Source organism: Citrus clementina, unplaced genomic scaffold (genome assembly GCF_000493195.1).
Source record: "Citrus clementina cultivar Clemenules unplaced genomic scaffold, Citrus_clementina_v1.0 scaffold_3, whole genome shotgun sequence".
In the NCBI taxonomy this organism is placed as follows: domain Eukaryota; kingdom Viridiplantae; phylum Streptophyta; class Magnoliopsida; order Sapindales; family Rutaceae; genus Citrus; species Citrus x clementina.
In genome coordinates, this window is record NW_006262339.1 from 1549838 (window position 1) to 1570034 (window position 20197).

Consider the following 20197-nt stretch of genomic DNA (forward strand, 5'->3'; position numbering starts at 1 on the left):
GAGCTTCCTTAATTCATTCATAACCTCTATAAAGTTAAAATTCAGACGCCCACAAAATGTTATGCCAAATTGTGTACCATTATCATCATTTTGATTCTGACATTGTTTTCTGGGACTGCAGACTGCAGTTCCTTTAATTTCATTCAATATGTGCATTCAAGTTTAACTTAACTAGTTAGGTCTTTAAGTGATTCGTCCACGAACAAAGGAAAGATTTAAAAGGGTGTGTGTGTATACACACAGACACGCAGACTTAGTGCGTCAACGATAACAGTGTGTGACTCGATATGTATGTATGGACCCTAATCCTGCACTAGCTAACTACAAAAGGTCTCCAAGTGAAAACCAAACTCTTTCGTTCTATTTAATTAGCAGTGAAGGCGTTTATAAATTTGCCTTCATCATCAAAAGATAAAAACACACACCAAAAGGAGAAGAAAACAAGAGGGCAAGCATATTATAGTTTGGTCTCTGTTCCAAGTTGAGAATCATCTTACATCAAGGCATCAGTCATCTCACTAAGTTTCTTTCATTTAATCATACCATGCACTCGCAATATACTGCCAATTTCAGAATGCATGCACGAAGCAAAATATGGACAATGAATTAAGCAGGATTTCAGGTTACTAAGTTAATGTTACTCTTTGAACCAAGTAAAATGTATAGGCCAGATCATATATATTTAGCATACATGGAAGAGGTCAGAAACAAAGAATTGATCGCGAATCATATGCAGTAAGCAGGGATTCAAATATTATGGGTGTTATCCCAACGCTGAACTCTTTGAGAGTTCTCCTGAGGGAAGAAGTAACTTAGAGACTTGCAATATATAATAAGAAGTGGTGCAACGCATGTTAAAGTGGAGTCTAGACATCAAGTTGTAGTTTATAATTATTACTTCATTTTCTTAATATTAACTACGTATTGACATCATTCAATTGATAGTGTATGAACAAAATTAGGTATATAAGTTTATAGTACTTAAGGCTCTATTTGATATTAAGGTGGTGTAACATTTAAATCACAGTTGCTGTAAAAAAGAAATGTAACTATAAAATAAAAGTTAATATTATTTGGTAAATATAATTTTTAAATATTAATATTGACGAAAATAGTAGAGCAGCAACTGCCAACCACAGTACCAAATATAGTGTAACTCTACTCAGTGGAATTGCACAAATATTTGAACTTCATAATACGAAATGAATAAAAAAAATATGATTATAGTGATAACTAAGATAGGCAACCAATGACAAATCATCCAAAACATCTTGCCCTCGGGAAAAAAAAATAAAATAAAAGGTCAATAGATACGCTACATATTTATGCATGCACAAGTTTGTAAGAGGTTACAATAAATATATGATCGGCATAAATAATATTACAAAGGAAAGTGAGTCCCTTCGTGAACTAGGGTTCACTAGCTAATAATAATAAACGATAAAGAATGGAATTAAAGAAGAGCTTTAAAAAAAATGCATGCTAATTAAAGTATTATCTTGTTGTTTTCTAATTGCTCTCATAAATGATTAAAGTAGAAGGAAGACAAATCAGCAATCGATGGATTAAAGTTTTATAGTTTTACCCAAAATAAGAAGTGATAATTTATCATGGAAAGAGATGGTAAACAAGAACCTCTAACAGGAGGCGTCTGTTAACTTGATTCCACCTTCATAGCCATCGAATCAAAAATACAATTAATATACAAACAATTTCAGCACTAACCCGCACGCCCGGTGGACGAACTTTTTTCTTATTCTAGATTATAACACAAATAATCATAATTGGCATCTCGAGCAAACCAATTCTAAAAGATTATATATTCAAATCACGTTCACATCATTATTTAGTCTCTCTATAACAGGAAAAGAAATATAATTATAATAATTCAAAACTGGGTTTGATTATTAACTTTTATTAATAAGTTGTTTGGGAAGTGATTCGAGGCATATATATGGATTATGGAATGAACTAAAATGTAAAGTCCCTCACTTTTTGTTAGCTTTGTTTCCATAGCTGGTCATGAAAAACATACACAAGATCCACCATAGAAATTTCACACAAACTGATACAAAATGCTTCTTATTAATGAACATTATTAAGACATACATATAGCAAACCATACGTAAATAAAATGAACTATTTGCATCACGAGTCCTGCAAATCCATGTTCATTAGTACATGGAAATCACTAAACATCATATATAAATTACTAGAAAGGCTATCTCCTCGAGTATGATCACATACTGATGAGAACTGAATCCCTTATTTTTTATATTTTCACATTCCATTCAAATCACACCAAACTGCAGCTATACTAAATCTCTTATTTAAGGCAAGCAAGTAGGAAGAAATATAAAACACATACATCACTTATCTCCAAACAGATAGCCGAGTGAGGAGTCTCCACCGGGAACTGATTTAACTTTTGTTGAGGGACGATCCTGAAGAAACGAGATTTATTATGTGGTAAGTGAAAAAGTGATACCACATACAAGTAAATACTGCATAAATGTATGGATCAGTGGATATTCTCAGTACTCACAGTTATGAAGTTCCCAGTGTTCTGGCCTTGAGCTCTGTGATAGTTGTTTGAGACATTTGGTTTGTTAGGAGCCTGATTATCCTGAGGTTTCTCCGTGGTGGTATCGATCCCATATGGCGGCAAGCTAACTGTCTGTGGAGCCGGAGGTGCAGCTGGTTTCTCTTCAGACCCAAAAAGATAGCCTAATGAGCTCTGCCCGCCGCCATAGCTCCCACCTCTACTCATGGTTCCTTTAGATCTGTTTAATTAATCAGCGAATAATGATAGGTAAGAAAGAGGAAAGGTAAGAGCCCTAATTGTATGATGTGCTCGTCGATTTTATGTATGTGAGGTTGCGCAACCATATTTATATATGTACGTGTGTGTGTGTGCCCATTTTTTTTGGTTGATATAATGCATTATGTACCTAGTTGTCATTTATGCTCATTATTGAGCTGTTAGACCCAATAATATTACTTGCCTATAGTAACTTACGATTTCGATGCTAAAAAGGGGCATCCTATGAACTAATTTGTTAGCTCTTGTGCACAAGTCCGTTGGTTATGTTTCGATGTAAGGATGATTTTTTAGTTCCTTTCATCTGATTACTGAAACTCATGCAACGCTTTGTAATGCGCATGAAAATTACAGTTTCTAATTAGTAACCAAATATCCCAGTCCATGTATTATCATGGAATTGAATTTTTGGTCTCTCACTAACAGTAGCATATATGAATGATTAAATATATGTATGTTATATACTGAGTATTATGGACTGGTCTGGAAGTAACTTGAAAACGATCTTTTTAGCTCATGGGAATGCTTGTTTGAGATGTAATCTAAAGGCATACAATGAATATAATATAATGATTTGGTGTAGTTTAATTTGAAACCTTGATCGAATTCCTCTCAAGAAGATGTAAGAAAACGACCCTTTAATTAATTAAGCAGGTTGGTCTCAGCTGCTTCTTTCAGAAATCACATTAACCATTCAGTCATTCATGGTTTATATTCATTACATAACAAGTGTTAAACAGAAACTCAATGTATGTCGTGTCGTTGTTCTAGGACATACATGAAAATAATTAGAGATTAAAATAACACACAGCCCAAAATCCAAAATGATGATAATTCCTCCTTGACTAATGATCTCCAACTAGCTTAGAAAATATCTATTTAAGAGCTCCTCGGTAATTATATCAGTCGTACTGAGAAAAAAAAAACATGCAAGGAGAGTTCAAATGACTCTTCAACTGTCGCTTGGCATTGTACGCCAATCTGATTTGGTAAAATATCAAATTCAAGCTCACTTAATTCAGCAATTAAAAGCAATATTAACCATAAATTTTGAATTAGTGGTATCGAAAATTATACTGTTGACAAGGTGTCTATTAACTAACTTATTTTAATTAGCACTCAGACTTTTACTTAATACATGGTTAACGTTGGCCCCATTTTGCTGGAGCAAGCGCCGAGGCATCCGTCTCGACAGGACTTAATGATCTTGCACCTTACAAATATCAAATCAAGCAATCTAGTACGTCAATGTAAAGCTGACTATACCTCACTACAAAAAGTACAAAGAAAATATTTAAATTTTTGGTATACTGTAGATATCTTTATCCCTATTTCATTAGGATAGTTTGTGGGAATTTTATCTCATTTTCTAATCCTTACTTTGTTAGAATTATTTACGAAAGTTTTATTTCTCTTTTTTATGTCTATTTGCTAGGGTTAGTTGTGAGAGATTTTTCTTCTTTTTTAGTATTTTAGGTGTAGATAAGAGGTGTTGCATTTGTCATTTAGATTTGAGCATGATCTCATTATAAGTATATGTAAGTCATTCATCACCTTGATTTAACCCCAGTTAATCTATCTCTTTAGTTGCTAATTAATTAAATAATTGCGAGGGCATAAATTCGAGCCCCCACAATTGTGAGGGCACGAGTTTGAACCCCCACAATTTAATTTTCCTTTTCAAGTTGAATGAAGACAATCTTCTCCCTTTCGAAACGTGAGTAGAGTAGACGTCCCTCAAATATTAGAAAGGACAAAATCTAGACAGTGCTATAAAATTAGTGAATTTAGTTCAAGTAATTATTTAATTGGAAATATTAATATAATAATTATATGAAATATGAATTATGATTTGAGCAATAGTCTCATATAATTCAAAAAAAAATAACTAATTTAGCTAGGCCCACGCCACACGGGCCTGTTGCAATTGAGGGACGTCTACTCTACTCACGTTTCGAAAGGGAGAAGATTGTCTTCATTCAAATTGAAAAGGAAAATTAAATTGTGGGGGTTCAAACTTGTGCCCTCACAATTGTGGGGGCTCGAATTTATGCCCTCACAATTATTTAATTAATTAGCAACTAAAGAGATAGATTAATTGGGGTTAAATCGAGGTGATGAATGACTTACATATACTTATAATGAGATCACGCTCAAATCTAAATGACAAATGCAACACCTCTTATCTACACCCAAAATACTAAAAAAGAAGAAAAATCTCTCACAACTAACCCTAGCAAATAGACATAAAAAAGAGAAATAAAACTTTCGTAAATAATTCTAACAAAGTAAGGATTAGAAAATGAGATAAATTTCCCACAAACAATCCTAATGAACTAGGGATAAAGCTCTCACAAAAGAAAGAGAGACAAAAATCATCTAGTTAATAACAAGAATAGAAGAAAAGGTTAATTGGTTTCCAGTCTCTTATAGGGAGGATAATGAAGAAGAATGTTGGCAGCTAATTAAGGAAAAAAAATTTGGTTCAGAGAAAAGATAGAAGATTTCAAAGTATACTCGTTTACTTTCAAAGAAATAATATATGGGAAACTTTAACATTAAAGATATAAAGGAGGATTAATTATTTTATATATATTATAATTGGCCAATGTACTGTGGCCACTAGACCCATCAATGAATTGTATTCCTTCTATGAAAATGATCAGATAGATATGGTTGGGTTGGAAGGGAGCTAGTAGGCCAAAGGAAATACTTTCAACTAATGGTTTATGTGGCAACTTTCCTAAAATGAAAAGTTCAAAATACATATGATCCTCAAAATGTGTGATCTTATACCATTAGAGACTCTTAAAATCGTTGATGACATTGATTAGCCAAGAAAAGATATGTTGTGACAAATTGAAAATTAATTAATAATAACTTCTAAGTTCACATGATTAAATGAGGAATCTTTTATATGAGGTCCAGTAGAGTTGGCAACGATTTAACTAGCTAGCAAGGAAATTGTCGAGGGTCTAGTCAGATATTAAGAGCCCCACATGTTAGAGCCCTTTTTACACAAGTTGATATTGGAGCTAACATAACAATGATGTCTATGGCCCTCAAATGACATATAAATGTCAACAAGTGTATCTTAAAGACATTGAAAAGCTCAGCAGTGGGGCTGCATCTCCATTTGATTTGCGAAAAGCAGCAGGTCTTATCTCGTAAAGAATTTTTCACATTCTTTCAGACCAGAGATGGAAACCCTATTGAATTAAGATTGTTGCATCAGTTGTTAATTTACAGCTCAGATACCTCCAGTGATGCCCCTACAAACATTTCCATTATAGGGCCTATATGATGTAAACTTTTTCCACCCTTTATCAAAAAAGGAAATGAAAATAACCTTTCTATTTCCCTGCAGGAAGAAACTCAACAAAGTGTGATAATAATAAATTATCATAATTGGATAAGGCTAAGATGGGAACAACTATAGAGATATTCCATTAGGTCTCTAGGTCCCTATAATAAAAAAGGAAGTGAGTTGAGGATGATATGGATCACACCCAATTGAACAAAAGCGATCTGTGGAGACCTCCGTGTCTTCCCTCTTTTTCGGACGTGCTACTTTTGTTGTTTTGAGGTAGGTGCAATATATATGCACGATGCCTCATTTCATTGCAAATGGTGTGACGCTTACAAATTTCACTATCTACAATTATAAATGTCAAATACAATCTTCGAGTTCTATTGAATTTGACTTTTGATTATTGCGACGTCTCAAATACTTTTGATGTTTAAACAAGATTAACGCCTTAGCGGGTGGCGTAGCTTTATTCAGAGATTTTACAGAATGTTCAAAATCAAGAACCAAGGTCGAGGAAACAAAAAAGGTTGACCAAGTTCTAGAACCAATAGAAAGCTCTGCTGTGTTGTCTTTTTATCCACTTCAAGAAATGTTGGGCTTTTTGGAATCTGTAGTTTCGCCATTAACCGGCCCAAAAAAATATCCTTGCCCATCATTAATTCACTGCTATCAAAGGCTCATCACTTCCTTTCATCTTTGGTCAGCGCGAAGAGCGGCAAATCGGCCTTGAATCATGATGATTGCGCATTTTGTGCTCCCCGCGCTGCTGGCCTGCTGCATAAGTCATTTGTTAATTACGTAACTAAAATCCGATCAAATAAAGGTACGAAGCTTTGTTTAGTACACACTATTAACTTTTATTTCGCTATCACAATTTTTTCCTTAGCACATATAATTTAAAAGTTGTACTTCAATATCAAATAAGACCTAAGATCATCTTACAAATCCACAACATATTCAATGTTGGGAAGTGGAATCATTGGAAGGGAAAGCATGTTATATTTTATATTTCTCCTCTTTCCATCACTAGCTTGAAAAACTGAAAACGTTGAGATTGAAAAGATAAAATAAACATAATTTTCTAAAAAGTTTGAAACTTTATTAATGAAAATCTGAATAAAAAATAAAAATAGGGGTTTTGGACCCATTTTACATTAACCTTAAATATCACGAATTTATCAAAGTAGGCAAACCTAAAATATTTTTTTATAATAAAATTCTCCTAACTAACGTAAGAAAACCAAAATAAACAACACTTAAATCCAATAAAAAAGAAAAGATAAAAATTTTAAAAGCAAGAGGCTAAAAAAAAAAAATCTTAGACTTGTAAAACGAGTAGGGCAATATGGCAAATACCCTATTTTATTATCTATCAATTTCTTGTCTATGCCCTATTTTATTTAAAAATGTTATTACCTCAATAATTTTTGAGAAAAAATATTTAATTAACCTTTTTTTCTCTATCTTTTCTCAATTTCAAGAATTCTCATTAATACATTCATATATATTCTTTTACCTACAAATAATTGGTATCACTAACTAAGAGCATCTTCAAAAGGCTCTATGAATTTTACTCTTCAAATATTTATTTGCTTACCTATGTGGCAAATAGAATTATGGAAAAGTGAAAAAATATATTATTCTCCAAAAGACTCTTTAAATATAAATGAGTTAATATTATTTTAATTAAATAACTATTTTTTTAAAAGAAAAAGTCAATAGTAATTAAAATACATCTCTCTCTTTCTCCAGCAAAAATAATAAAATATAAATTGAAGAGGGAGAAAGCAACTCTCCAAATTTAAAGAAATATGATCATTTCTTATTTGAAGAATTTTAATTGGAATGTCGTTTGGAACCTTAAATGCTGACATGACTCTTCCAATAAGTCATAAAATCCTATTTGAAGAGTTTTTTGGTGATACTCTAAGAGCATCTCTAAAAGCCTATATAAAATTTACTCTTCAAATATATATTTGCTTACCTATGTGGCAAATAGAAAGGTGAAAAAATATAATATTCTCCAAAAGACTCTTCAAATATAAATAAGTTAATATTATTTTAATCAAATAATTATTTTTTTAAAAGAAAAGTCAATAGCAATTAAAACACTTATCTCTCTTTCTTCAATGAAAAGTAATAAAATATAAATTAAAGAGAGAGAAATTAACTCTCAAAATTTGAAGAGATAGAATAAGTTCTTATTTGAAGAATTTTAATTGGAGTGTCTTTTGGAGCTTTAAGTATTGATGTGGCTCTTCAAATAAGTAATAAAATCTTATTTGAATAGCATTTTGGTGATGCTCTAAGATGAACAAAACCTATCATTTAAAAATGAACATGAACAAATTTTTATTAGCCATGAAAGTTAATTAATATGAATAAATTAATTTTTACCAAATACAAAAACTAATGAATATCAAGAAAAAGAATTATTATTATATATAAAAGCATGAAAATCATGATATACTAAGAAAAGCCAAAAAAATAATTCAAAAGAGAGTGAAATTGAGTATTAACTTTGTAAAATGTTAAAGAAGAGAGAGAACATACAATTACAAGATAGAGAGAAAGAGATTAGTGAAGAGTAATTTTGATATTTTTAATTTTTAATATTTAATAATGAATTTATTTTGAAAAATAGGTGTAGAGAGGAAGTTGGTGGGTTCAAATAGTCCCCACCCTTTTCCAAATGTCAATGGTAAGATATTATTCAAGATAAGCCTTGAAAATAAATGTGCTATACTGGTTGCAGTAACTAGTAACAAGATCAGGGGCTTGGTCACCAGGTGCTATTGCTGTGGTTTTCCAAAGCCTTTCATTCTATCATAAAACATTGTATTATAGAAGTTACTATCGGACACTTTCTTCTTTGTTAATATAGCATATTAAAAAAAAAGAGTTGGACTATTGGCACCCCTTGATTAATCTCATAAATCCCCTATTATTATATTACAATTAGTTTTAAGGACAAATTTAACTAGAGTTAAACCATTTATATTTTCTTTCTCTCCTCATTTTTATTTTGCTTACCCAATATAAACTTTTTTATTATCATTAAAATAATTTGAATTTAAGAAGTAATCATCTAAGCCAAAACAAAATTATTGTAATAAACGTAATAACTTAATTAAGATACAACATAAAGGAAAAATAAATTAAATAAAATTTTATCACATTGCAACTAATTTTTTAAGGATTCTCAAACTAATAGCTGAACCTAATGAACCCAAAATTTATAGGTAGGATAAAATTATATTAAACCCATAAAATATTCATTATTTTCTAAGTATAATGTTTTTTTTTTACTTTTTTTTTTTAGATTTCTTTTCTTTAGAAATTAAATAATAAAGAAAGTTTGAAGAGAAGAATATAGATATTAAGACTGAAAGAGTAAGAAAATTATTAGAAACTGAAAAATTCATAAATAAAAAGGGTGTTCATTAAAAAAAGATATTTTTAGTATTAAATGAAATATAATTGAAAAAGAGTTTTAATAGGATTCTGGAGGGGTGCTAATAGTTCGACTAAAAAAATGCTTTATTAAATAATACAGTAACACTTGGTTTTAGATGTACACTTTCGAAAATTCGATCATTATTACTTACGGTGCGTTTATCAATCGATAATTAAAATATGTTGGAATTCAAATAGGGTAACTAATGATAATCGAAATCAAAATGAGCTTATACCACTTTGTCTTCGAATTTAAATGCGTTGTTATAAGTTACTAAAATGATTTTAATTGATTATTTTCAATTGTGATTACTATTATTATTCAAATAATAATAATAATAATAATAATAATAATAATAATAATAAGGGGAAATATCCATCGTCCACCCGTTTTTTTCAACTTTTTAAAAAATATACAATTCTTTTTTTTTTTGGCTGGAATTCACCTAAAGTTACATTTTGTTTCGTTTTTCCACTTCTATTTGGAATCCGTTAAGAAAACTAACGGAAACTTAAAAAAATGACCATTTTACCCCCAAAACGAAAATTATAATTTCACCTTAAAATGCTAAAAATAATCAGATTTAATGATAATTTTACTTTCTTTATTAACTGATGGGGAAAATATTTAGATTTAATTTGATTATTTATTACAATTTTTAGGGTGAAATTGTTATTTTCGTTTTGGGGGGTAAAATGGTCATTTTTTAAGTTTCTGTTAGTTTTCTTAACGGATTCCAAACGGAAGTGGAAAAGTGAAACAAAATATAACTTTAGGTGGATTTCAGCCAAAAAAAAATTGTGTATTTTTTTACAAATTAGAAAAAATGGGTGGACGATGGATATTTGCCCTAATAATAATAATAATTTAACAATAAAAATAATTATATTATTATTACTGATAAATTTATTATTATTGAAAACTATTACAAGAATAAGAATAATAACAATAACAATAATACAATAATATTTTAATTGAGAATACAAATGAAATTATGAAATTTAGCTTAGGGTAAAATTGGGAGTTCAAGGAATATGAACATGATCCTTAATTCCAAAACCGTGTAAGTCTCATATGTTTCATTTTCATTCTTACTTCTATTTTAACAAGTAAACACCATAAATCATTTCTATTTTAGATTTCAATTCTCCAATCTCACAAATAAACACATCATTAATGACAAATAATAGAGTTTGGTAGGGATTGAAGGATGCCATTCCAACAAATTTAAGTCCTCTTAAGTTCTCTTATATGCATGTGTGAGAATGATGGGGTTTTTTTTTAATTAAAAAAAAGGGGTTGAAGCATATACCCAAATTTCTTGTCACTTTTTATCGACAAGCATGTTTATCAATGTCAATGAAATAATCTCATATGAGTTGGGAATTGGCTAAGAATATAAATTTGAAACAACTGTCAACTCATAAGTTAAACTTTTAATACGAATTAGGCTTATGATGTGTAAGCTAACTTAAGAGTAGAAGCTCGCGCTGTATTAATACGTGATTAAAAAAAATATGAGTAGATCTCAGATTATTTCCCCACGTGCCAAGGACAAGATGTGACCAATTTACAAGTGGAGGTATCAAGCAACTAATTCGACATAAACTGAGATCTACAGGTCAAGTAGATAATCCCACGAAACTAGCACATGGCTTGCCTCACCATTCATAAACAACTATCAAGTTAGGCTGCAAAGTCCGTTTATACAGATTCGGCACTAATGCCTTCAATATATGAAAGGAAACTTATTTTTGGATTTCCTCTAATTTCCACTTCAATAACTACAGGCAGAATTGATTGAATACAGCATAAACTAGACAGCTACAAAGTTATAAAGCTTATAATTCATAATTAATGTAACTTTCCGATATTATTTTGACCCTTTTTTTTCCCTGAAAGACATATTGTCTTACACACCTTCATAACAACTTATTGATTTCATTCCATTTGTGTGATTCCGATAACTAGCTATAAGAATACTGGTTAAAAATAATTTTGTAGCGGAAATATTTGCATTCTCATATAACATATAGAATTAACATAATGTAGAAATCCTACATTTACTTTTCCGTAGAAGTAATTTAGTTTCCTAAGTCACGATCCATCATTACTAATCTTATTAGATCACAAATTGTCATCAATGATCTTATTGAATCATGATCTATCAATCATAATCTTTCAGGTTATGAATTAAGTTTGATCTATATTTAACATGTGGACGTCTTTATCACTATTGTAAGCAACTAGCTGTTGAAAATTTTTTCTTTCAAAGTTAGAGAGAAAAATTATTTTCTCCTTTCTGTATATTATGGCTCCTCTATTTCCTTTTCTGGATACAAGCATTTTTACATTATTTTGGTAGAAATCCTAAGCTCCTTATTTATTTTTATCCTATAAATAAAAAAATATTTAAATTAAAAGATAAGAAAAAGCCCAAAAAGTGACGTTGCACTTGTTCTTATTACAGGGACCCACATTGTAGAGTAACACAAAATCTTTTTTCATGCAAGCATATTAAATAAAGCATTCCACTAAATAATATATTTATACTTTTAATCCAAATAGGTAGTTATCTTACTTATTATTCCAGTAGTGGTTCATTCAACTAAATGAGCTAACCCAGAGATCATATGGATACATACAATAGTGGTTAAAATAATTAGGTCTGTAATTAAATTAGTCCAATTATTTAATTATGAATTTACTCCATTAAAATATTGGAATCGAGGTGCATAATTGTATCCTATATAGGATGGTGTTCTGGAATAATAATTCGACTTATGTCACATTGACTTTATTTATTGACTAATCATTTGTGTTGACCATCACTAATTAAATTGATATTTCAATTGTCCAATCAATTTAATAATATCTTATTTCTTGACACTCACTAATTTTCTTTAATGATCATTTTGAACATATTAATTATGTTGACATACTTTGACTAAAGAATTCTATGATCAAGTACCTAAAACTTGTCAAAAGATGTGTTGTACAAATTCTATATGATTAATCTATAATGTCACTACTTATAATTGCTTATATCAAGATACTCGCTAATCTTAACTACAAATATATGTTATGCTCATTGGTAATTCAAATGAAATAACAATCATAATATAAAAACTATAATTAACTCAAGATTAACATTGCAATAAAATCAATGCATGTGAGATTTAATAAGTATGATAGTCATATAAAGATTAATTAAATTTCATATGTGATCGAGTTCAATGGAGTCAAACTATATCATTAAATTCATACATGATTAAGATAAATTATTTAATAAATTTATTACAGTTTAAACATAAATAAATTGCCCAACTTCATTTATCAATTACAAACTCAATTCATAAGATAAATTATTTAATAAATTTATTACAGTTTAAACATAAATAAATTGCCCAACTTCATTTATCAATTACAAACTCAATTCATAAGATAACTTATATTTATTTTGTTTGTGAATCCATATAATGGTCACATAAATACATATAATATGATTAAACCGATATTGTTTAAAAAATTTATACAATTAAAATATCAGAAAAAATATCCCAAATATTTTATTAAAAAAATATATGTATTATAAATTAATTAATTAATATACTTTAAAATCACGTAATCCCAGCAAAAAATAGAACATAAAAATATATACACACCACGGTAATCCAAAAGTATAGGGCATTGAGGTAAATAGAAACATCAAACCAACCGTTGGATGGCAAAACCTCCCGTCAAATCAAAAGCAAGGGCTGAGTAGTTAACAAAAAAATTTGAAAGATTTGCGCTCTGTACGACCCACCATCTTGGTTTCAGGTTCAAGCCAGCTTCTAGTTACTTTCCCAGTAATTTAATTTCTTCTCCTTAAAATAGCTCGCAGTTTAAAAGTTGAATCTCTCAAATTTTCTCTGTGTGTGTACACATTTAAACTTGCGCGCATATATTCGCTTAAATTCAAGAGTCAAGATTTTGAATTTGTCTCCTAAAATAAAGCCTTTTGATTTGAGAATCTATGGCAAGTGGAATGTCATCAGCCAATTCAAGTGTTGTGACATATCTTCTTGGTCGTAATACTTTCTTTACTGGAAAAGCAATATCCAAAGCGATAATTCCTCGATCATCTTTAAGGCAGGGAACCCAGAAGAGGAAACCGAAGAGCTTGAGTATGTGCTTTGTCACAGAGGATAAAAATGAAGGTACTACTAAAGTTGAGAAGAAAACTTTTGTACAAGCACAGAATGAGATCAAATTTTTCTCGCCAGCAGAAGAGAGACAAGCAAGAAAAAGATCAGAGAGACAAACCTACCTTGTTGCAGCAATCGTGTCCAGTCTTGGCATCTCTTCAATGGCTGTTTTGGCCATACATCACAGATTTTCATGGCAAACAGAGGCACTGATTCACCTTTATTAATTTTTTCTTCTCTTTCCTTTTCTTTTTATTTGAAGAAAATTCAATTAATAATTTTGTCCCTTCGCCTTCCAGGGTTGTGAGTTGCAGCTTCTAGAAATGTTCGGTACATTTGCACTGTCTATTGGGGCAGCTGTAAGTTAATATTGTACTTCCAATGATTGCATCGAAATTTCTGTTGTTGATGCTGAATCTTTCTCTGTTGCAATTAAATTTGCAGGTAGGCATGGAGTTTTGGGCAAGGTGGGCTCATAGAGCTCTATGGCACGCTTCATTGTGGCACATGCATAAGGTCGGTTACTTATGGACTAATTAATAGTAATTATCAATTGGTGACTCTCAGAAGTGAAGCCGCTTTTTTTTCTTTTTCTTTTTTTCCCGCTCCCTAAAGTTTGCATCTTGGAATTTTGCAGTCTCATCACCAGCCGAGGGATGGTCCTTTCGAGTTGAACGATATTTTTGCAGTAATTAACGCGGTTCCTGCAATTGCTCTGCTTTCTTACGGCTTCTTCCACAAAGGCATCGTTCCAGGACTCTGTTTCGGCGCTGTACTTGCCTCGTCCTTTTCTCTCTGACTTAGATTTTTCTTTTCCCACTTTAGATTAACATCGTAAAATTTTTCCAAGTCATCGGTGGATCTAATATCCCCTGAACTGATCTCTAATTTGGCGCCATTATTATCATTTTTTGTTTGACACGTTTCTTTAAGCGAGTTTCACGCGATTAAGATTTTAATCCAGGGTCTGGGAATTACAGTTTTCGGAATGGCCTACATGTTCGTTCACGATGGACTTGTCCACCGTCGATTTCCTGTGGGACCAATCGCTCATGTCCCTTATTTACGTAAAGTCGCTGCAGCACATCAAGTACTTCGATTACCCATTTCCATGTACGTCCTGTAAATATCTTAATATCACAACATTTACACTCATGTATTTCTCTTTTTCCACGTAATTATAGCTTCACCATTCGGAGAAATTTAATGGGTTGCCGTACGGGTTGTTCTTGGGACCTCAGGTAAGACGTTAGTTGGTTTTTTTTTTTTTATTCACTCTCCAATATTGGAAGGATGGCATGAGGTTATATTGAATGCATGTGGCCTTGTATTCAGGAGCTAGAAGAGGTGGAAGGCACGGAAGGATTAGATAAAGAAACGTAGCTAAATTAAGGCTCAACTGTATTTTTAAAAGAATTTTAAAATATTTTGATGTATTATATTAATTATATAACAAGTAAATAATCTTATGATATATCTGTATTTATTTTGAAGAATCAACATATAATTGATGATTATATAAAATTTTAACTACACGTAACATATATATATATTAATTAATTATATTTAATAATGTAATCTAGAATTTCTCATATTTTAAGTAGTGTGAAGCGATGATGTCCGTTTGTATTTTATTTTTTTTTCGCAATTGATCATATTGTGTTCCACTTATACGTATAATAAGAGTCATTTTTCCTATATTATTTTCTCGTAATAATAAAATGAAGACCTGAAAGTGTAAGACCTCGCAGTTGACTTGAAGTAGAAAAGGAATGGCGGTTAATAAATAATGTAATACTACTATATGTTAACTTTCATAACAAACGAAACCAATCAAAACAACAGAATCATACCATAATCCAAAACAAAAAACGCTAAAAATGGAAGTCATTGACAATCCATTGTCACAGCAACCGCACTACGAAATATGAAGCGACCCAATTTGTGACCAAAAAGAAACTTGGTGTGCGCGGCATCGAATTATTGTCTCAAGTATATGTTTGTTCGTTCGTAGAACTATATAAAAGACGAAAGTGTAAATCTGTGTACGTAACATTATGATATCGTGTTTTTAATTAATTGATAAAAGATGTCAACGACGTAGCATACGTGTCGAAAGTCAGTGATCCCCGAACTTTTGAAAAAGTAGTATAAGTGTGTGGACGACTTCGGTCGGTAACACGAATGCGCAACGCAAAACACGTGGACCATAAGTAATGCAACATCAGTGCTCGTTGGATGATTCACTTCACGGGTGTCTTTGTGTATCACCTAAATGAAGTGGCACATGCGTAATTGCTTCTGTCATTTGCCCACAAAACCCTCACAGTTGTTGCAACAATTTGCCTTAAATGGCGACTCTTGTATCTTGTGATCAGCTTAATTAGAAACGGAAAGTTGAAAATAATTTGTAAATTTTGTAATAACAATTTAGATTTTCAAGTAATTTCGTTTTCTCTCTTAAATTGAAGAAGTGTCTTCAAAGCTTGGGAATTGAAAACGTGCAAGGGACAAAAGCCTTGCAAAGAATATCAATGAGTGTGACAAAATGCATGAGACGTGCAAAGCAACGATGACGGCGACACAAAGTTTATTGCCAGCGGGACTAATGGAGTACGTGGGTCCTGCCGGCAACAAGCCTAAGCATCTCTGTCCGAACACAGGACTCGAAATTTGAAAATTTTCGAACTGGGCCAACCCAAAAGATATTAATGGGACAGAAATGAGTGAATTTGGGCCCAAAAATAATGCACCTGGCCTTGAAAATGAATGTCGTCAAATCCAATCCAAAAGCCACGTTTACATTCGTATCAACGAACAGGTCGGTTTCTAGAACTTGACTTGAAAATTCCCGAACTTTACTGCTCTCGTCTTTAAGTTGGAAACAAACGACGGTGTCGTTCGCTTTCGCTTTGATTCAAGCACGACATTCGCAGTCGCAGGTTCAGTTACAGCTTCTCTCGCTTTTTTTTTTTTTTTTTGGTCTCTTCGTCGCAGTTCGTCGCAGGTTTAATTTTAAGATATGGATTTTAACCTGACAGGGTTGCTATTTGATCGGCGTACATGCGTGGAACTAGTGCACTGTTGTCTGCAAAATCCAAATTGAAACCAATCTACCTTGTCACAGGATCAAGAGGTATATGTTCCCTGCTCTCACCTTTGAATTTTGATGGCTTTATTATAATTATAATTGTGTAAGAACATTGTACATGACAACAATGTGTTTGTGGAAACTGGAAACCAGGTAGAGTGGCCACTACAACTCCAAAGAAGAAAATCAATGAGGATTCTCCAGAAAGAGGACTAATTACAAAGGAGGAGGCCGAGCCTACGGTAGCTTTCGGCAAGCCGCCACCCCTTCCGCCTGTTCTTGGGCCACTGGTTGCTCTTTCATGGCTAGAAACATGGTCGAGTCGTGATGGGGATGATGACTGATGTGTAATGTGAAGCTATGTTATTTGCTGTACTTTTGCAGTGACATGCATGTATAAGTGTATAATATATAGACTACTTTTGCGAACTGTTGTTTCTTTTACTTGGAAAAGATCTTTAGAATGTAAATGAGAATGTTGAATGCTAAGCCAAGTAATCGAGCGATGAAATTCCACATATTGATGTAGCCTGCTAGAATTGGCCTGACGAAAGGCGCCAAAAATATAGTGTAAGCTTTTAGCAGGAATGTCGATATCACATGAGGACTATTTAGGAGCCCTGCCAAAGAGAGTGTGTGAGCAGTGTACAGTGGAGTCAGATTCTTTAGAATAATGATAAGAGTTCATTCTTGGTTTTGAAATATCGATCATGTCTTAGAACTTACATTCAGTGGCCTTTGGGAAATCATCAGACAATGAAGTCAGATTCTTCAACAAGGTCTGAATCCATCAAACAGAGTGACCCAGAAATATAATTAAAAAAAAAATTATTATAGAATAAATGTTCTTGTTACGGGGCATTTCGATATGGAAGCTCTTGTTTATGTTATATTGTAATATATATGAATGCTTTAAGAGTATTTATTCTGTTGATTACCAGCACTATGCCTCCTGGTTTGATTGGTGACTCGATCACAACTCGAGCTTTCCTGCACATTAATTATTATATTAGTGGTATGCTCTTGTTTACTTATGAAATTGTCATTTGGTAGTGTGTTTGATACTACTTTATTAGTAGTGTTTCCCCCTCTAATGAGCATTCGTAGAAGCTGCATCCTCTGGTAAAAGGAACTTGCTTTCCTTTCCATTCTGCCACGGAATAGAAGATATCTTGAATTTGTTACATTGTTCATGGATAATGTATTATTGAAGAGAGACACAGATAAATATTATAGGGAATGGCAGATGATACTTACCTAAGTGCCAATTTATTCCTGCAGTGAACTCATCCCCTTCACAAACTTGTTCAACACTGAACTTTACATTCTGACCCATGCTTGTCATAAGTTGTTCAAGGAATTGCATAACCTCCTGTGGTATCCCATTTTTAGATCCTTTTGCAGTAAAGAACCAACGAGGCCTATTTTGCTTAATTAAAGAAACCTATAGAAAATTATAGATATACCTTCTTCCCTTGAAATGGTTTAGGAAAGGAACAATCCTCGAAGCAACAGTCGTCTGAAATGTAAGTCTCTAATCGCTCCAGGTTCTTCTCATTGATGCATGCATAGAACTCTCTAATTGTGTTGGATGCCGAAAATGGAACAATTTCAATACTGTCATCGCTTGCTGATGGGACAAGAGTTGAAGGTTTGCATTTAGCCAGACTTCTGATGGAAATCCCATGGTGTTCTATCTTGCTTGTATTCTGCATAAGTTGACACGATATTTTGGAGGGCAAAGAATTGAGGACAATTCCATTTCCCCCCAGTGCTCTGAAGCACAATCTTTGCGTTTGGGCTTGCCCTGAGAAATTGATGGAAGCAGACATGTCCTTTCTCACAATGATTGAAATGGGAAGGGGATGATTTTGGTTTTGGAAGATAAGGGTAATAAATTATTGTTTTCATAGAACGATTGGAGACAGAATGTGGCAAAGAATAAAGTTGGTTAACGTGTCTTTTTGTTCCTTGAAACATTAGAAGAGGAATAATCAGTCGCTACATTTTCATTACAGTCCAATGTGTCATGCCTTGGCATGAAATCAAAGAAGTTATGCTCGCCTGTAGGCCTTTTACAGCCAGTTGCTGAAAAACAGACAAGGGAATCCGCATCATTATAGTTTATAAGAAGTTGCCGAAGAGCACAACGGCATACAAAACTTACGGCACAGTACACACGCACGCGGCCATCAGAGTACAAGCCAAACTTTCTGGAATCTGAAGTAAAATACTAGCAGTAAAAAGCGTTTGCAGTAATATCTATTATCTAATTGAAACTTTGAGAGCTGTTACTTGTTGCGGGCTGGATTTGCCTTTATGCCACAAGGTCACTAATTTTGAGCGTATGGGTCTGTAAGCAACTTAAGTCCGGCCTGCGGGATTTATTTTGGAGGTCAATAAATGATCAGTTCTGTTGAAGTTTCTTATTCGAGCAATCTTAGATTATATGCAAACTTTTCGATGGAAATTATAAGCAGAATAGTTTAGCAGCCTCAAATTTTGACCTGATTATAAAAACAAAAACAGGTGACATAGAAGGACGTTGCGTTGAGGGACAAGCCAGCGAGATTATTCAGCCGTATGAGAAATATGTCGGAACCAGTGTACTGAATATACAATACCAGTATTGCGTGTGCATCATTATTATATTTCTAAGCTCTTCCGGCGCCATTCAAAAATAAAAATAAAAATAGGAGGATAGCTGGCAGATTGATTTCGAGGAACATAGCCCCCTGTTAAATAATGCCTTTCTAGGAATGGCTGTCCATGCACACATTGACAAACATTGGATTTTCAAATGGTTGCAATAATACGGATAGATTGAAACAGACTTACTCATAAATATTATGCATATTAATGCTGCAATACATGAAATAGAGAAAGGTGGTGTTACAAAAAAAATGTTGGTGTCATGAATTTGAAACAGGATCATTTATCTTGCATTAGTGTCAAGAAAAGTCAAAGAAGAAATGCCAGTATCATGAATCCTGTAGCAGATTCATTAGTTCTACAGCAGCAGTTACAAATAAGTCAAAAAGCCCTTTCAAGTAGAACACCCATCAACTTTCTCCTGACAGCTAGAACTTACATTCACGGGAGCCCTTTCAGCCCTTCATCAGTTCATCCAAGTCATTCTATTAGATCTTGCACGCACAACGGAAAGCTCTATTAGGAGGGTTATATGACTAAATGAGTAACAAAAAATAATGATCAAATTGATGCATCATCATGGTCGTCATCTTCTCTTCCTATCTTTTGCATCCCCGGAGAAGAATCTACTTCAGCATGTGATTCAGCAGAATATTGTAATAAAATAGAGCAAGAT

General features: G+C 32.6%; 3 protein-coding genes across 5 annotated transcripts; 1 reads left to right on the forward strand and 2 right to left on the reverse strand.

Annotated features, from left to right (window-relative positions):
- Window positions 1-2270: 2270 nt before the first annotated feature.
- LOC18048145 (protein SPIRAL1-like 5) lies at window positions 2271-2887 on the reverse strand. Its single transcript, XM_006439426.2, has 2 exons — window positions 2546-2887; window positions 2271-2444 (listed from the first exon to the last, which is right to left on the reverse strand). The coding sequence occupies exons 1-2, from the start codon at window positions 2768-2770 to the stop codon at window positions 2370-2372; spliced, it is 300 nt and encodes a 99-aa protein (XP_006439489.1). The 5' UTR covers window positions 2771-2887; the 3' UTR covers window positions 2271-2369.
- A 10391-nt stretch (window positions 2888-13278) lies between these two features.
- On the forward strand, window positions 13279-15170 carry LOC18048146 (beta-carotene 3-hydroxylase 1, chloroplastic). Of its 3 annotated transcripts, none has more exons than XM_024189745.1 (7): window positions 13279-13984; window positions 14078-14137; window positions 14223-14294; window positions 14416-14550; window positions 14743-14868; window positions 14963-15019; window positions 15114-15170. In XM_024189745.1, the coding sequence occupies exons 1-7, from the start codon at window positions 13607-13609 to the stop codon at window positions 15159-15161; spliced, it is 876 nt and encodes a 291-aa protein (XP_024045513.1). In that variant the 5' UTR covers window positions 13279-13606; the 3' UTR covers window positions 15162-15170. The 3 variants fall into 3 exon arrangements, with proteins under 3 accessions (XP_024045513.1, XP_024045514.1, XP_006439490.2); XM_024189746.1 differs by having other exon boundaries at window positions 14759-14868; window positions 15114-15142; XM_006439427.2 differs by lacking the exon at window positions 15114-15170 and having other exon boundaries at window positions 14759-15004.
- Window positions 15171-17213: 2043 nt separating this feature from the next.
- LOC112100378 lies at window positions 17214-18706 on the reverse strand. Its single transcript, XM_024189747.1, has 6 exons — window positions 18336-18706; window positions 18127-18241; window positions 17938-18019; window positions 17808-17859; window positions 17596-17650; window positions 17214-17489 (listed from the first exon to the last, which is right to left on the reverse strand). The coding sequence occupies exons 1-6, from the start codon at window positions 18699-18701 to the stop codon at window positions 17311-17313; spliced, it is 849 nt and encodes a 282-aa protein (XP_024045515.1). The 5' UTR covers window positions 18702-18706; the 3' UTR covers window positions 17214-17310.
- Between the last annotated feature and the right edge of the window lie 1491 nt (window positions 18707-20197).

What these genes read in the sequence shown, in the direction of transcription:
- LOC112100378 (XM_024189747.1), bottom strand. Translation starts at nt 18,701, where the DNA reads ATGTCTGCTTCCATCAATTTCTCAGGGCAAGCCCAAACGCAAAGATTG. An exon ending in AACCAGGAGGCATAGTGCTG is followed by an intron (nt 17,651 to 17,807) that starts GTAATCAACAGA and finishes TGATGGATTCAG; the next exon opens with ACCTTGTTGAAGAATCTGAC. An exon ending in TTTCCCAAAGGCCACTGAAT is followed by an intron (nt 17,490 to 17,595) that starts GTAAGTTCTAAG and finishes TCTCTTTGGCAG; the next exon opens with GGCTCCTAAATAGTCCTCAT.
- LOC18048145 (XM_006439426.2), bottom strand. Translation starts at nt 2,770, where the DNA reads ATGAGTAGAGGTGGGAGCTATGGCGGCGGGCAGAGCTCATTAGGCTAT. An exon ending in ACACTGGGAACTTCATAACT is followed by an intron (nt 2,445 to 2,545) that starts GTGAGTACTGAG and finishes TCGTTTCTTCAG; the next exon opens with GATCGTCCCTCAACAAAAGT.
- LOC18048146 (XM_024189745.1), top strand. Translation starts at nt 13,607, where the DNA reads ATGGCAAGTGGAATGTCATCAGCCAATTCAAGTGTTGTGACATATCTT. An exon ending in GATTTTCATGGCAAACAGAG is followed by an intron (nt 13,985 to 14,077) that starts GCACTGATTCAC and finishes TTCGCCTTCCAG; the next exon opens with GGTTGTGAGTTGCAGCTTCT. An exon ending in CATTGTGGCACATGCATAAG is followed by an intron (nt 14,295 to 14,415) that starts GTCGGTTACTTA and finishes GGAATTTTGCAG; the next exon opens with TCTCATCACCAGCCGAGGGA.